The sequence below is a fragment of the Ceratosolen solmsi genome, unplaced genomic scaffold (genome assembly GCF_000503995.2).
Source record: "Ceratosolen solmsi marchali unplaced genomic scaffold, CerSol_1.0 scaffold10, whole genome shotgun sequence".
NCBI classification, from domain to species: Eukaryota; Metazoa; Arthropoda; class Insecta; order Hymenoptera; family Agaonidae; genus Ceratosolen; species Ceratosolen solmsi.
In genome coordinates, this window is record NW_011948412.1 from 22,638,879 (window position 1) to 22,656,362 (window position 17,484).

The 17,484-nt window shown below is 24.6% G+C and overlaps 3 protein-coding genes across 3 annotated transcripts; 1 reads left to right on the forward strand and 2 right to left on the reverse strand.

Moving 5' to 3' along the window:
- Window positions 1–2,927: 2,927 nt before the first annotated feature.
- On the reverse strand, window positions 2,928–5,292 carry LOC105366110 (tctex1 domain-containing protein 1-A-like). The gene is made up of 4 exons (XM_011504439.1): window positions 5,238–5,292; window positions 5,042–5,166; window positions 3,764–3,954; window positions 2,928–3,144 (listed from the first exon to the last, which is right to left on the reverse strand). The coding sequence occupies exons 1-4, from the start codon at window positions 5,290–5,292 to the stop codon at window positions 2,979–2,981; spliced, it is 537 nt and encodes a 178-aa protein (XP_011502741.1). The 3' UTR covers window positions 2,928–2,978.
- Window positions 5,293–6,737: 1,445 nt separating this feature from the next.
- eIF3b (eukaryotic translation initiation factor 3 subunit B) lies at window positions 6,738–12,478 on the forward strand. Its single transcript, XM_011499878.1, has 11 exons — window positions 6,738–6,933; window positions 7,376–7,571; window positions 7,649–7,961; window positions 8,385–8,735; window positions 9,763–9,905; window positions 9,964–10,099; window positions 10,409–10,640; window positions 10,761–10,941; window positions 11,403–11,643; window positions 11,739–11,847; window positions 12,201–12,478. The coding sequence occupies exons 1-11, from the start codon at window positions 6,798–6,800 to the stop codon at window positions 12,299–12,301; spliced, it is 2,139 nt and encodes a 712-aa protein (XP_011498180.1). The 5' UTR covers window positions 6,738–6,797; the 3' UTR covers window positions 12,302–12,478.
- Window positions 12,479–13,319: 841 nt separating this feature from the next.
- PGS1 (Phosphatidylglycerophosphate synthase 1) lies at window positions 13,320–16,450 on the reverse strand. Its single transcript, XM_011499889.1, has 8 exons — window positions 16,246–16,450; window positions 15,803–15,983; window positions 15,576–15,698; window positions 15,169–15,446; window positions 14,783–15,057; window positions 14,461–14,694; window positions 14,053–14,262; window positions 13,320–13,522 (listed from the first exon to the last, which is right to left on the reverse strand). Exons 1-8 carry the CDS (start codon window positions 16,281–16,283, stop codon window positions 13,320–13,322), a joined length of 1,542 nt encoding a protein of 513 aa, XP_011498191.1. The 5' UTR covers window positions 16,284–16,450.
- Window positions 16,451–17,484: the final 1,034 nt, after the last annotated feature.

A 17,484-nucleotide genomic window follows, 5' to 3' on the forward strand; every position in this document is an offset into this window, starting at 1 on the left:
CATTTCGTGAATGAAAAATACGTTATTATATCATAATTTAATATTATAAAATTCAAATGAAGAAACTTCATTTAAGCGAGATTAATTTTATGTTTATATCTTATAAGTAAAATAATATTTGCAGAAATTTTAATTCATTCACGAAAAATAAAATGAAAATATTATGCAATAGCCGCTGTATATTCTGATCGAACAAACCAAATTAAAATACAAGGAAGAAAATTTATGAAAAGAATCATTAGTGCATTACGAATGCGTTTATGTGATAGAACAAATGCTTCGAAAAAAGCCTCTATGAAGAGAATTTGCGAGGAATTTTTCAATTGTAATTACAAACATAAAACGCCGATCTATAAATGTGATGCAAAGGGATGACGATTCTCAGAAATTTTGACGGTCAGCGGATAAAGAATTGTTATTTATTGTAAATGTGTCACATACATGAATATAAAAATTATGTATGTAAGATGTTTGAAATATGGCGTTTAAAATAAGTGATTTGCTATAAAAAAAATGGCTAAAATAAAAGTAGTGACGCTGGATTGAATAAATAATTGAGTATCTTTGATATATCCATACCAATTGCAACGACATGGAATATTCAAGATTTTCATTTTACGTATTTTTGTTTGTTTATTCAGTCCATGAGCGTTTTAAGTTGCAGTAAAATAACAAATTATCAATAAATTTTTTAAAGGCGCCTAAGTCGCTCATGTACCATATTGAGGTTGCACTCATTCTTGTACATACAAACCGTCAAAAAATGGACCAAGTGAAAAATATAGCCGAGAGTTGGAAACTCGAACGTCAAAAACCGATAATATAAGGAGATAATGAAATAATAATCGAAACTGATGCTTTATTTGTATCAGTGGTGATACATTGATCTAGATTTGATTAGAATCGTGTATAATAATAACATATTATTAATTGTAACGTTTAAGAATTTTGAGAAAAAGTTGTGTAATGTATTATAACTGGTCGATGTGTAACAGATATCAAACTTAGAAATAAATTTATATTTATTATGTTATTTTCTATGGGTCAATTCTTAAGCATATTTAAAATTTTAGAACCCATACAATTTTCTTATATTTCGTTTCTTTTTATTAATTAACATTTAAAATGTCTTGCCATAAACCTAATGAAAACTCGAGTTATATCATACGTGCTTAAACTATTTACTTTCAAATTATTTCGTACAATTCTTTCATACGATTGTATATAATAATATAAGAAACGTAATCATTCTAATATTTTTAAGATTTTGTTATTTTTAATTATCTTACTTTATATAAAAATTTTCTGTGTACATTAAAAAATTATAAAGCATATAATTAAGCAAATAAGCAAATTATTATATACAAGTTTGATTTTAAATTAAAATTGAAATGTACCCATATAATAATTAGCGTAAAAATTAATTATAAAATAAAACTTTTTACTTTGAAAAATATTGTAATTTTTATCTGAAATTCTAAGTATCCACAAAAATGTATATTTTACATATAGAATAAATTAATGTATTAATGCGTAGAAAAATAATTTTCAGAATATATGAAAAAGTCTTTCTATTTAAAAATCTTTTTCAATTGAATGTGAAATAATACGATTTTATATAAATGAATATTATAATTTCTAAAAAATCTAAATATTCTTAATACGAAAGAAACTAAATTTTTATTTTGAGCATTATAAATGTATAAATGTGACAAATATTGGCATTATGTAATATTCCTATAACAGTTGGAAATCGATCTTTTGATTAATTGGAGAAAAAATTTTATGAAAAATATAATCGTTACATATTCGAGCGGCCTTTAGGTTGTTGTGGTTTTATCAGTAGATCGGTACGTGAGCAAATATATATAATGAAAAATTTATTTGCAATAGCGCAAAAAAAGAATTATGTAAATCGCGAGAAAATTGTCAATAATAATAGTTTAAAATATTTGGCTTTAATATATAAAGAATATTCCATTGCGTTTGCAAGGTATTATTTTTCTGTATCCTTGTATAAGACAACACAAAAAGTACTATATATATAACGCTTAATTAAAGTTAAAAAATAATGACGTAATAGCGATGGATTAAAAATGTTTACAATTAAAGTACAGTTCATATAATTAATAAAAATTTACTGATATAATTTTAATAATAATTGGAAATAAGGTCTTCGACTATGGTTATCATTACCTAATCATAACGATACATTGTACTTCACAGTCGTATGCATATGCAAATATATGTATATAGATACGCATCTTCACACCATGCGCGCGCGTTTGCGCATACGCATGTTCATAACCACATGCACCCATCAGCATATACATTACTCATGCATGCTTTCATATATATGCGTGTATGTGCATGTGCGTATGCATATATATAATATAATATATTCAGTTAATAATAAAAAATGGAAATTGTGTATTTATTAACAATACCTTTATAAAAATTGCGTGGTTATTAATTTTTCTATCGTATAACAATTATGTGCATGTAAACAATAAAAAATTTGATATAAAATTTTGTGTTTAACAATTTTTTATATTTCTTAATTACAAATTTATTTTAATCAATTTAGTTTTCATAGTTTTCGTTTTTGTATAGTGTTAATACCATTTGTGATATAATTCTATTACTATTTTTTATTTTTATACAATATTCCTCTGTTCAAATTAACCTTTTCATAATTAAACTTTTCATAATCTGTTCTGATATCATGTTTTCTATCTGTAAATATTGAATAAAAAATAAAGAAAATAATTCTTTTCAGTAAAGAAATCGTTATTAATTTTGTTTGCATACATTAAATAAACTAAAAAATACGCCTAACATATTTATTTATAATTAAATAAAATTAATATATATTTAACAATAATATAACAAAAATAGTATAAGTAAAAGAAATTGAAATTATCAAATTTGAGATTTGGAAATAATTTCAGATACATATGTTTCTCTTTATAAAATATTTACTCATAATACATAGCGAAGACTAAACCAATAGCATAAAAAGTGGGTCTATCGTAAATGAAGACAGAGTAAGTATCTCTTTGAGCATCCCATAATCTGCCATTTACGGAGGAAAATGATTGATCTGTATTCTCAATAATAGTTATAATCACCACGTATTTGACTCTGAAAAAGAATATAGAAATTTTTATGAAGAATTATTTTTGCCTTTACTCATTTTAAGGGAAATATTGGTTCCTTTTTAAATATTTATAAAATGAATTGTGTATTTTGAATGTATTATACACAACTGTGCACAAAGTAGTTATATTGAGACCAACTATTTTTAAATCTATTTTAATGTATTATATATAAATTAAGAAGCCTATATGTACGTTCAGTAGTAGCTTTTAGGAAATAATGGTTTTAACTGAATAAAATCAAGCACATGGAATATTTGTTAATTCAATTAATTGACTTGACATTTATTCATTTATTTATCTATTGTAAATTTTCAAAACATATTATAAACACCAATAAAATTTTACTTTTTATAATTTATTTAATAAAAATATACAAATTAATAATTCTTAAGGGTACATTTCACTATTTTTTTACATCTTTATTTACAGATTTTATTGTAATAAAAATTCAACATTTAACAAAACCAATAATATATTTCATACATTGCATTTCACGAAAGCATAGTCTTTCAAAATCATTAAATCAGTAGCAACTGTAATTTTTAATCTGATTCTATAATATACTTCCAAGGGTCAGTGCAAAAAAATGCCGTATACTTTACCGGTCATAGTCAGTTCTATATAGTTGATCGTGTATCTCTGCAGCTATACTCCGGCTTAGATTTACTGTATATTCCGAATACTCTTCTTCTTTCAGTCTATTGGTCATAACTTGCTTAAGAATTTTATCGGAAACCTCATACCGAAATGGTAAATACGGATCGAGCCAGTAACTATTTTGGTACATTGGTACCTTTGTTTTTAATAAAACATATCTAACGTTATTACATAGCTTTCAGATTTTATTTTGTAATGAACAGTAGTTTGAAAGCAAATGGAGTTAACATTTATGTTTCAAATATGTCTTATTATTATAACTTTCTTTTAATTTTGTTAGTAATTTTGCTTAAAAACAATTATGTGGAGCTTCGATTATCAAATTCGATTATTAAAATTTTTCAATTATTAATCAGTGTTTTGAAAGGCAATAAATACTCTTTTCTTGTAAGCAAAGTCGCAATTTCTATGAATTTACTTTTAATATTAAGCTCGCCTGCATCTCTTACTATTTATTTATCAATGACTCTCTTCGAATTACTTATTATCAAACCTTTCGACTTCGTTATCACTTTGCCATCTATATTAAGTATTTCACTATTTTACATAATTTTTGTGTAGATTTTCTAAATACATATTAACTTCGCTACTATGATATACTATATGTATTTTTTGAAGTTTTTCAGTTTTGTTTTAAAAATAATACGTACAAATTTATTTCGTAGTACACATATAATATGCATAAATTATAACAATTGACAGAATAAATTATTTAAAATGTATATTGAATTTGTATTTGTATAATTTTACAAAAATGTTTGATTGGGCTTCATTTATGATTTGTTTCCGGTAATCCGGTAAAAAGGTAAAAAATATGTATTGGAATAATAAAATAATATTGGAAAAATCAAAATCGCGAAATAATAATTACAGGTTGAATGAAATTACAATTAATCAATCTCTAAAAATTTGTGTAACATAAAACTAATTCAAAAGTAACTATTTTATATTATAAAATCTAATTAATATTATAATACGTGATAATATATTATCATAATGTTTATAATATTTCATTATTAGTAATGTTATTATTAATGTTATTATTAATTACTTTGATTTTGAAACTCGTCATTATTTTAAAGCATGTAATAAAATCGTTCACAGGAAACTAATTTATGTATACATGATGTATGCATATAAATTATATATTCATTCACTGAACTAATTATTCGTATAATTAAAATAACTATAGAAAAAATATTTATAAATATTAATTATGTTACTTTGAATCCATTTTTAATGCTTTTTCTCCATGCCTGACTTGTTCTTGGAACATTTCCAAAATAAACGGCGCTTAATCTATTTTTGCTTCGGGAATTTTGAGAAAATGAGGCTTTCGATACCGGCACTGTGAATACAAACTTTATTATATATTGCGATAATTATTTTCAATATTTGTAATTAAATAAAAACTTGTACCTGAAACCCTGTCGTCAGACTTTTGAGATTTTGTTTTCTTATCGATAGACTTCATTTTACGTTATGTTAATGAAAAAATTTCTGAAAGTAAAATTTTTACCAACCATATTAAAAAAGTGAATGACAAAAAATTTGAAAATGAAACAAAACAGTCAAAAAGAAAATGCGAAAAGGTTAAAATATTTCTATTTAAGTCTGGTTTATTAATTGGTATTATCAAATGACTCTTAAGGAATAACATGCAAATTCAATAGTTTTTATTTACAAAAAATTAAATTAATCTAAGAAACCTAAATTTAAGTAACGTACTTAGAGTAGTATGTTGTTTAATATAATTTGTTAATTGTCTGATCATAAATTATATTATTTTAATTGAATGTTTGTAAATTTGTAAAGAAAAAATATATTTTGAAAACAGACATTCAATTGCTAGTTGAATAAATTAATATTATCTCAAATTTAATTAATTTAGGGGCTCTGATTTTGAAATATAAATTAAAGAAAAATATTTTTAATCTACTCTACAATTATTTAGAATAGAATCTCAAAATAGTTGTAGTATTGCATTGGATAAAAGTTTCATTATGTAAAAGTATTGAATAAAATTACATGTCATTAATTTAGTGAATAAAGCAACTTCATAAAGACAAAAAAACATAAGATCGGCCAGACTTTTAAGACTTAGTATCTGCAGTTGAAAGTACATTACATTATAAATTTAATTATTTAATAAGAAGTGTTTTAATTATCACTCAATTAATGAACAATCATTAGCAATTAGACACAATCATATGAATAATTTATATTTTCAAATAAAAATTGCTTTTTCTTATATGATTTAGATAAACTATTCAATCTATATATTTACATAAATACCATTATTTGTTTTACTTAATTTTTACGTATTCGCACTGAGTGAGATATAATATACTAACGTGTTAAAATAGCTCATATGATAAAAAGGAACTATATATATTAATTACTATATATATATATATATATATTTAACTATCGTATACAGTGCTTAAATATATGAAGCCAATTTATTTTTAAAACATTTTCTTTTTATCTAAATGTAGATTATAAAGAAATTAAAGGGATTTACGAATTCGTCACTGCAGAATTATATTCAAATAGAGTACGAAATTAAAGTAATATTTATTATCTTAAGCCGTTGATTTTCAGGTATTTTTAGTCGTGATGATCAATTTATTTCAGCTATTTTGCTAATGAATGTTTATAAAATACAAAAGTAAATATTTTGAAAAAATATTACATCCTCACAATGTAAAATCGCCGGCCAACACTAAATTTGATATACCAATACCATGGACTGGATAATTTAAATCTTGGATTATTTAAAATAATTACTTCCAAGTTTTCACTACCAGATGACGCTGTTATTCGTCAGAAATATGCCCTCTATTCTCGTTATCGGCCGTTATAAAAACGCGTAAGTGTTAACACTCTGGATTGGTGCCGGTTGTACATGATTTCAGTTATCTTGCCGCGTAGACATTCTGCTTGTGTTCTATTTCCTTTTCGCGGAGGTGCTTCAAGATGGCGAAGAAATCTTCGTCCGATAAAGCTCCGCAAAATGAGGATCCTGGTAAGACGAGCGATGAGATGAGCAACGGTAACGAGGAGCCGAATTTCAGCGATCCCGAGGACTTTGTCGATGATATTGAGGACGATGGTGAGAGACTACGTAATGCATTTTGTTACTGCATTGACAGAAGGTCCTTGAGCCGCATGGACTTGTGCCTACAAACAATGCATATACTTCAGACAATTATAAAGAGTGTAAATTTATTTGGATATGTTTACGTATTGGATGAACGCAATTATTTTAATGATCGCAATGGGAGACGGGAATCTAACGGATAAGCATGTTTATGTTTATAGACTTAGTCGGCGTTTGAAGGTTATGTTCTAACCTATAGTAGTGCTAATTAAATCGGTTCAGTATATAAAATTTTTCTCACAATGGACTTTTACGAATGGTAGAGAAATAAATAGAAAGTTATTGTTCATTAAATGTAATACTAGTTCAATTAGACGATCTATTGTATATTTGTAGGCATACTATTATATTATATTTGATTTTTTAATAAACGAATGAATTATTTTTATTACAGAACTCTTGGATGACATAATAGAACAAAAACCTTCTGAAACAGATGGTGTAGAATCTGTAATTGTCATAGATGGAGTACCAATTGTAGAACCAAAACGATTAGAAAAACTACAGTCTGTAATTGAAAAAATTTATGGAAAATTTGGGGCAATAGTTAATAAGTATTATCCTCAAGATGAAAATGGAATGACTAAAGGGTTGATAAAAAATAATTATCAATTTTATATTTATATATAAACCAAGTTCAAGCCTAATGATAAAATTTCATTTTCAGATATGTTTTTTTTGAGTACAGCAATCCAACAAGTGCTTTAAATGCAGTGAAGCAAGCAAATAATTACAAAATCGATAAGATTCATACTTTTAAGGTAAATCTCTTTACTGATTTTAAAAAATTCGAGAATATTCCAGAAGATTGGGAACCACCAAAATCTCAGCCATTTAAAGCGGCAACAGATTTGCACAATTATTTATTGGATCCAGATGCGTACGACCAATTCTGCATTGTTTCTGGTAATGTAGGATCCACTAGTGTTCAGATATGGCAGAATTGTGCACCAGATTGTGTTGTTGTCGAGGATCGTCCTGTAAGTATAATTCCATAAGTCATATATATGTATATATAAAATTTTAATTTTATGCAAGTATAGATATACTTTGTATAAAATAAAAAAAATAAAATTATGTCAATACATCTGTTTCACAGAAACACCTCTTTCAAAATATTATGTTCATGTTCAAATTGTATATTATTACAAGTTTATAATTTATTAATCAATAAAAATAAATTGTTGATTATTCATTTAAAATAGAAAATTGTATACTTTGTAAGATTTTTATTTGTTTATGTTGTCCCATTTAAAGCCTATTGTAAAGCTTAAATAGATTAAAATCTCCATTTATATAGTAAAAAATTTTAAGTGCTGAAAAATATAACTATTACTAAAATTACAATATTAATTGATATTCTATTACTTTGTACACAAATCTATTAACATATCAATTAACAGCGTTGGACCGACACTTATGTAAAATGGTCACCATTGGGAACATATTTGGCCACCTTCCACAAACTGGGAGTAGCCCTATGGGGGGGTCCACAATTTCCTCAGCAGGTGAAGTTCATCCAACGAGGTGTTGAGTGTATTGACTTCTCTCCATGTGAACGTTACTTAGTTACATACTCACCTCGCAGTGAGGGTACAGACAAGCGTTTAGTTATGTGGGACATACTCACAGGTCAAGAAAAGAGATCTTTTCAACCAGATGGACCTAATGTTTGGCCTATTTTTCGCTGGTCTCACAACGACAAGTATGTTGCTTACATGGGTGAGGATGTTCTTAGTGTTTACGAGACTCCGGTAAACAAATTTGTATTGCTTAATATTTCTTTAGGGATATAATTTGCTTACTTATATTTTAGTTTATTAAAAATTGAATAATCAAGAAACATTGAATAAATATTTCAATTTTTGTAAAGGACTTTAATCATTTATAACTTAAATTATCAATGTAAATGCATGCAATTATTTTGGAATTTATGAAAGATTACAATATACTAATTATGGTACATTCATGCATCATTAGTTAAGATTTTTCTTAAATTTCTTATAGATATTTATAATTCTATTATAAACATTTTAAGTTAATTTTAAATGTTTCTAAATTTATTCCATTATATAAACAATTATATAAACAAAGTATAATAAAAACTAGCAATTGGCGATTTATATATAAAGTTTGAATTTATTTTACAAAATGATAATCGTGTACAGTTTCTTTTAGTTAAAATTACAACAATGTAGAAATATTTTATTCTTTGCATGAACTATATGTATTTCAATATTTATATTTGTAATTAAATAAAATGTCTTAACTGCATATATAAATAATGTAAATTGATTAAAATAATGATATAAGATGAAATACATTATATTTTATCCATATTTTCTAGATATTTGTATCTTAAATAAGTATATCTTAAATATTTTATATTTTATTTAAACATTATAAAATGTATAAAAATTTAATAGAAAATAATTAACTATATCACAAAAATTAATTGAGTCTAAAAACTATTTATATTTTACATATTATTTTCAAAATTAGGATGTATGACATCGAATATGTGTGTGTATAAATATATATTGGTGTGTGCGAATTATGTGTGCATATATTTACATTTGCATATACACCCACTATGCATTTACTTGCCAATTTGTTAAATACATTGTGTTAAAATATATATAATTTTATTACAAAATTTATATGATGAAATGTAAAATATATTGTGTAAATGATTCGTATTTAAATATTTATTAGTGACTTTAGCTGTAATTATCTTTTTATTTGTTTGTTAGAAATTGTTATAAAATTTTTAAATTCCAGTCATTTGGTCTACTTGATAAGAAAAGTATAAAAATACCAGGTATCAGGGATTTCAGTTGGTCACCAACTGACAATATCATTGCTTTTTGGGTTCCGGAAGACAAGGATGTACCTGCTAGAGTTACATTGATGGAAATACCTAGGTAATTTTAATGTTTACTATTAAATCGTATTTTATTTTAATTATAATATTATTTTCAGTCGTAATGAAATTCGTAAAAATAATCTATTTAATGTTGCTGATTGTAAAATATTTTGGCAAAAATCGGGCGATTATTTATGTGTGAAAGTTGATCGTTTTGCCAAGAAAAAAGAAAAAACTGAACAGAAATATACGGTAAGATATATATTTTCATTGTTATGTTAGTGTAATTTAATTAAACGGATCTATATCAATTACTAAAAATAATTATAAAATTTCTAAGAACCTCAATAAAAATGAAAAAATTGTATACTATAGTATTAATTATAAATTTTATAAATACGTAACAAATTTTGTATTACGACAATATACTCATTCGGAAAAGCTAATAATCGGAAATATTTTGGATTGTACACAATAATAGTTTAAAAAGTCTTGGACTTTAAAATTAATTCATTTTAGTTAACGTGCATACTAATCTTTAATTCTTATAACTTTTTTCAGGAAAGTTGTAAATTTCAAACATTACAACACTTTCAGGGAATGTCTTACAACTTCGAAATTTTTCATATGCGTGAAAAACTTATTCCCGTTGACAGTGTAGAAATAAAGGAACCCATTCATTCTTTTGCGTGGGAACCAGTGGGAAATAAATTTGCGATTATTCATGGTGAATCACCTAGCGTAAATGTTAGTTTTTATGAAGTACGCTGTGGACATGGTCCTGCTCTTCTCAGTAAGCGTCTTACAATGATTATTTTTATTTAAATTAAATGCATTAAATTCATTTAATGATCTACTATTGAAATTTGTAAGGGCCTTAAATAAATTTTTAATTAAATGCTACAACTTTTAGAAAAATTGGAGAAAAAAGCATGCAATCACTTATTCTGGTCGCCGTCTGGTCAATTTATTGTGTTGGCTGGACTTACTACTATGTCTGGGGCTTTAGAATTTATCGATACTAATGACTTCACTGTTATGAATCTGACGGATCATTATCAAACTTCTGATGTTGAGTGGGATCCAACGGGCCGGTAATTATTAATGTTCATCTTTTATTGATTTTTAATGAAACAAACATAAATATTTAATAAAAGTAAACATCTTTTATTATTTTTCTTCAATATGATAATTTAGTAATTAAAAAATTTTAATAGTATAATAGAAACAATTCAATAATGATATCAAATACTTATGGCTAAATTTAATTTATTTAATATTTACATTTTACTTGCTTAGTAATATCATTAAATTAAACGTTATTACAATCATACAGCATTTACAAATAATCCATACTTTGTATTCAAATTAGTTTATTCATCAGATAAGAAGTACATTATTTGTGCATAAATTATTTAGTATAATACTAATGATATGTAGACATTCGTTTAAACACAATATAATTACTTTAATAATTTATATTTTCACTGGAATTGTGATTGATTCTTATAACCTAAATCTAATAATACAAAATAAATAATTTGTTGCCTTGCAGTTATGTAGTAACATCAGTGTCAAGCTGGAAGACAAGTGTCGATAATGCTTATTGGCTTTGGACATTCCAAGGTAGAATTTTAAAGAGAGTCAACCTTAATCATTTCAATCAGTTTCTGTGGCGTCCAAGACCGCCAACTCTACTCACCAGTGACCAGATCAAGGAGATCAAGAAAAATCTAAAGAAATATTCAGCCCAATTTGAAAGCAAGGATCGTCTTCGTCTTACGCGTGCTTCCAAGGTCATTATTCGCATTTTATTTACATTAATTTATTATAAAAAAAGAGAAATTGTTATAAAATTTCATGTATATATTTCCTTTTTTCAATTGTACAGGAATTGATAGAAAAACGTTGTGCTCTAATGAAATCATTTGATACTTATCGCACAGAACGTACTGAAGAATGGAATAAGCAAAAGAAACGTCGTATGGAATTACGTAAAAGTATGTTTAATATTATTTTATTTTTATAATATCCATATAAATTCGAATTATTTTCCATAATAGTTAAACTATAAAAGAAACTTTATATTTTACTATTTAAATATTACAATTTATTATCAATTAATTTTCTTTTATCTAAAATATTTAACATTATTTAATAAATATTGTCAATTTAACTAATGTTTAAAAATGTTTTTTTTTTTTTTTTAAATAAAATGTAAAGTATGGTTTTAAAGCTTTCAACATAAAAATAAATGTCTAAATTTATTTAATCGAAATATTATAACTTTAATATAATGTTCTATATAAATCATTTTTAATACTTCAAAATTAATTTTCAATAAATTTTTCAGATATTGATACAGATGAGTTGGATTCAGACACAAAGAATATGGATGAGGAAGTTGTAGAATTTTTCGTCAAAGAAGAATCGTTCATAATCGACGATAAATAAAAAATCTCTTTTAAGCTATTTCTTTTATAAAATCAAGCAAACAATTCTTGAATTACCCTGTAATAGGAAAATAACATCTATTTTAAAACAACTGGCAACCAAAAGTATTTTAGATAACTGCCAGTACAGCCGGACTGTTAAAGAAATAACTGTCAAGAAAACGACAGTTAAACAAAACTAAACTCAAGTAAATCAACAAAAAAAATAAATATATTAAATGACTCTCACGTTGTGTCACCAACAATTAATTTTTTATCTCTATATCTATTACTACATTGGATTCTATCATATCCCTTACAGAATAGGATGGAAATTTCAACATTGGACAATGTATTATCTGTCAGACTGAAAAGCGTTGCAACGGCCTTTTTATTATTTATACCATCCGATTTGTTCTGAAATAAAAAATCAATTTGATCAACTTAATAGTACTTTAACACCTTTCCCTTTGTATTTTATATATATAAAAACTTTTTAATAAGATTTATTAATAAACCTGTACTATCGTTAAGTACATCAAATTTTATTATATTGTAAAATAAAGGTATTTATATATTCTTGAAATTAAAAAACAAACATTTCTAATAAATTTATTTATTTACAATAAAAACTACTATATATAATTATAAATTTAAATATTTTTGACATAAATAATTTTTATCGTTAAATATTTAAGTACGATTTACATTTTCTAAAAACATAAAAATAAGAAAATGTTTATTTACAATTTGTTAAATAATTATGTATTAATGATACAAAATTCGTGTCAAATGAAAGTTAAAATTTCCTATACTAGCATAAATTTTGTGAAGTTATTAATATTATTTATTTTATATTTTGTTAAATTAAGGTTAAAATATAAATTATAATACTTTATAAAGTGTAATCTCTTAATAAAATGAATTGTAAATTACAATTGACTATTTCCAAAGTATTAAAAAAAATATTTTTATAAAATAATAATTCTAATTAAGTGTACGGAATATTGTTTCAAATATTATTTTTTTAATAAAATAATTCAAAAATAATAACGAAACAAATATGCAACTAGTCTAACCCATGTTGGTGGTATTCTCTCTTTTTGTGCAAATGTCATTTTTGTTACAGGTATTGCACAATTGAATAGCCTCTCGTATTCCTTTTGTAAAGAGTCCTGAAGATCTTTATTTTTTGTTAAAAGTGCTATTTGAGTTTCCAGATCCCTATCCACAGATCGATAGCCTTGAAATACAAATCATTTTTAATCAAAACACTTATTACAATTTTAGATAGGAAAAAAAACAGTTTTTTATTAATTTAATTCAGAATAATTCAGATTAAATTGAAGTTAATTAATTTTATAACCAGTTTTATTTTAATTAAAAATTGTAATTTATTAAATATTTATAGAAGAAATGTAAAAACCAGATTAAATTTTCTTATAATTTAATTTAATTATAAGTAATTCATTTAAAATCAATAAAATAATATCTGTTATTACATATCATTTACATTATCAGTAAATTTATTTTGATTTAAATTACATAGTGAAAAATTTCTCCAAAATAAGTTATTTTGTTAATATATACAGCACATACAAAACTAATTACACATATAATTAAATTAAAGATATACGAAAATTATTCAATTGAAAATGATTTTATATATTTACTTTTAGTTTCATAATAGAAACATAACTAGTATCCATAAATATAATTTATAATTTATAAATAACATAATTTATAAAAATTCAATTTCTTATTTTTACATACCAAAATTTGAAGAGCCAATAAGAGTAAAACAAGGTTTTTGATCACCCGGCAATGAATACCAAAGTCCTTTTGCATGATATGTCCAACCATGTTTTAAAAATTCCCACAGCTGTACCCTTTCACTTTGACTAAACTTTTCACACATTTTAAAAAATGATTCTTCAATTGTTGTATAAGCTGCTGGTATTCCACTTGCTATACCTTTTGCTCCTACACAATAATAAAATGTATAAATTACTTTTAATTATACAAAATAATATTTATCATTTATAAAAATATACATTCATAGTAGTTGATGTCTGAAATATAAATTATAGAATACATTATGTAAATAATAAAATACATTGGTTATTATATAAAATCGTTAATTTATTGCTTTATTTAAATCAATTTGATAAAAATGATTACCAAAAAATCCATTTGCTCTGGGATGAGCGATTAAGAGATGACAGTTTGCTTGACATGTATTTAATATTGCTTTTCTATATTCTGAGGTCAAATTAAAATATCCAGTCGCCATTCTCAATGTTGCGCCTAATGAAGCATTTTTCAATAAGTATAATATTATCTCACTGTCATGTCTGATATTCAACTGACCCATTTGCACTAATGGAAAAATCCATGTATCGGTTTTCGGCATGTCTGAAAATAAATAATAATAGTATTTATTTTTTATTCACATATTAAAAATATTGATAACGAATTATACATAATAAAATAATAATAATGCCTTTTTCTTTTAATTCCAAACGTTTATTAATTTCTTGTTGAAAAAGCTTTTTTATTTTAATAGAAGCTTCTGCAGCAAATTTTTTTTTAGAACTGTTGAGCGGATGAGATTGAATTTTATTACTATATATGGTACTGCCATCTGGTTGTAATTGAAAACTAAATTCTGTGACTCTTTCAACAAGACTGCAATAAAAATCACACAAGTCCTTGCAATCTTTAATTAGAAAATAACGATCTTGACGATTACAAAAATAATCGTTACTTAAATTTGCTCTAAAATGATATGAAAAAAGATAAAAAGAGCCGATATTTTATACTATAAATGAAGTATACATTTAATGTTTTATAATAGACAAAATTAGATGCTCAACTGTTATCCCTTACCCACTGATTATAAGTGTATTATCAAATAAATATAATTTCATATGCTGTAAGCCTATGATTTCATTAAAACGATAAGGTATGAGAGCTTTCAAAAAACCTCTTAATCTAGGTGTATGATAAAGAAAAATATTACAACAAAATGTAAATTTATTGTTGAGAAGAGGTGCTAGAATTCTTTTAGAATTAATTTTACCACGAGAACCTCTATTATAATCTAAAAGAATATTTACTTTAACACTTCCATTACTAGAAAACATTGTCTGCTTTATAGAATTCACCTGAAATACAAATATACATATATTACTATTTCATAATTTAAATATAATCTATTTACTAATAAAATAGTTACTTTTTATAACTATTGATAATATATAATTTCCTAATATAGATTATGTATTAATACTTGCCAATTCCTTTTCTAATTTCCCACTACCTAAGTATAACGATGCTAATGTTATTCTCATCTTAGCGGTTTTGCATTCTGTCAATAAAGAATTATAAAACTCTGATGGATCATAAATAATTGTAATCTAAATAACAATGAATATAAATTATTTAAAACATTAAAAACAAAATATATAATTTCTATTAAAGCCCTAAAATTATACTTTAAAATTTAAAACGAAATTCAAACCTTGGAACCATCAACTGGAAAAGCAGGAGTTGCTTTGTGTAACCAAGTGAGAATGCTTCTTTCAAGGCAAACAGTATCATAAGCTAAAGTTGGTTTTTCATTAAATATAGATGTATTCATCTTATACCTAATTGTAGCACATATGCCAACATTATGCCCATGAACTTTAACACTTGGAAATCTGAATATTAAAATTAATTATAATTATTTATTCTGTTACGAAAGAAATGAATATTTTTAGGTAAATGGGCAGTACATATCGTACAAACATCATTGATATAAAGTAAATATCATGGCATAAAATTATTAAAGAGACAATCAAAATAAACTATAGTAATAATAAACAAAATTTTTGTAACAACTTTGAATAATAATATATATTTTAAAAATTATAACATAATGTTTATCAAATGATGTTTATAGGTTAATAGCCTAAAACTGACCTTATAATAGGTTTGATACAAGTAGAGAGACAGGACATGGTTTCTTTGATAATAACTTAATAATTAATTAAAATTTAATAAAAAAAATTGATATGAAAAGTTAATCTATGTCATATGACAGTACGTAGAATGAATGAATAAGGCGCTTGAAAATAAAATTACAACTGTAAACAATGCACTTATCGCTAGATATGCAAACGGAACTTGCAACTTTCAACGTCAAGTCTATTATTAAAAATTTGTTTACGTATAAAATGATTGTTTCTGTGAATGCGCTGGATTAATATTTAATAAATCATACACTATATTTTGATCCAATAATTCTAACTTTTTTCATAATTTAACTATTTATGTTTATGTTTAATATTAAAATTAAAATTGTTGAATAATATAATATATATTACATTTCATTTAATTTCTTATTTAATTAGAATTTAATAGAATTTGATTATTATTTCATATTGTTATTACTTTCATATTGTATATTATGTTATTACAATTGCACAAAGAATAACCGTTGCAGATAAAAAAGAAATGTGTTTTATACGCTAGTGCTTATAAAGAAGTTTTCAATGTGTTGCTTTTTTTAAATAATAATATTAAGAGGATTTATTGTTTATTTATGTTAATAGATTTATTGTCGTAATGAACTATTTTATCACCAACTTTATCAACAATTCTTTATCAAATGCCTAAAATCAAATGTTGATAAGTGGAATGACACAAGATCAGAGTCCGTAGGGGAGAAGAATTCCAATGTATGAAAATTAAAAATAATTAAATTGGTGAAATGTTACTGTGTTTCTGTAATAATAGCAAAATTGGCATTTTTTCAAAATTGCCGATTGCCTTAAACTGCAGCTCTCAGAGCAGATTATTTTGTAACCAAAACATGAATGGTGAAGTTTTAAAAAGGATCTTTGTTTTACTTTCAATATTTTATTTTAATTCACTTTTCGTAAATACCTAAATTACACAGTAGACTTCGAGTAGAGTGATGCAGCTTGACATGCATATTAGCATAAATATTACCGAAATCATGTATTGCATTATATAAATCTGGAAATACACGATCAGAGTAATAAAAGAAAATATACTTAATTAAAAATATATATTTCACTTCATATTTGAAAGTAGTTAAGTGTTTACAACACAAACATAAGTTCTTTTCAATTTTTCTGAAAATATATATCTATATTCAATACACACGTGCACACAAATTCGTATACAAATTTTTTT

What these genes read in the sequence shown, in the direction of transcription:
- eIF3b (XM_011499878.1), top strand. Translation starts at nt 6,798, where the DNA reads ATGGCGAAGAAATCTTCGTCCGATAAAGCTCCGCAAAATGAGGATCCT. An exon ending in ACATTGATGGAAATACCTAG is followed by an intron (nt 9,906 to 9,963) that starts GTAATTTTAATG and finishes TATTATTTTCAG; the next exon opens with TCGTAATGAAATTCGTAAAA. An exon ending in AAACTGAACAGAAATATACG is followed by an intron (nt 10,100 to 10,408) that starts GTAAGATATATA and finishes AACTTTTTTCAG; the next exon opens with GAAAGTTGTAAATTTCAAAC.
- LOC105366110 (XM_011504439.1), bottom strand. Translation starts at nt 5,292, where the DNA reads ATGAAGTCTATCGATAAGAAAACAAAATCTCAAAAGTCTGACGACAGG. An exon ending in GTCTGACGACAGGGTTTCAG is followed by an intron (nt 5,167 to 5,237) that starts GTACAAGTTTTT and finishes TTGTATTCACAG; the next exon opens with TGCCGGTATCGAAAGCCTCA. An exon ending in GCATTAAAAATGGATTCAAA is followed by an intron (nt 3,955 to 5,041) that starts GTAACATAATTA and finishes TTAAAAACAAAG; the next exon opens with GTACCAATGTACCAAAATAG.
- PGS1 (XM_011499889.1), bottom strand. Translation starts at nt 16,283, where the DNA reads ATGTCCTGTCTCTCTACTTGTATCAAACCTATTATAAG. An exon ending in GGAAATTAGAAAAGGAATTG is followed by an intron (nt 15,447 to 15,575) that starts GCAAGTATTAAT and finishes TTTGTATTTCAG; the next exon opens with GTGAATTCTATAAAGCAGAC. An exon ending in TTTGGAATTAAAAGAAAAAG is followed by an intron (nt 14,695 to 14,782) that starts GCATTATTATTA and finishes ATTTATTTTCAG; the next exon opens with ACATGCCGAAAACCGATACA.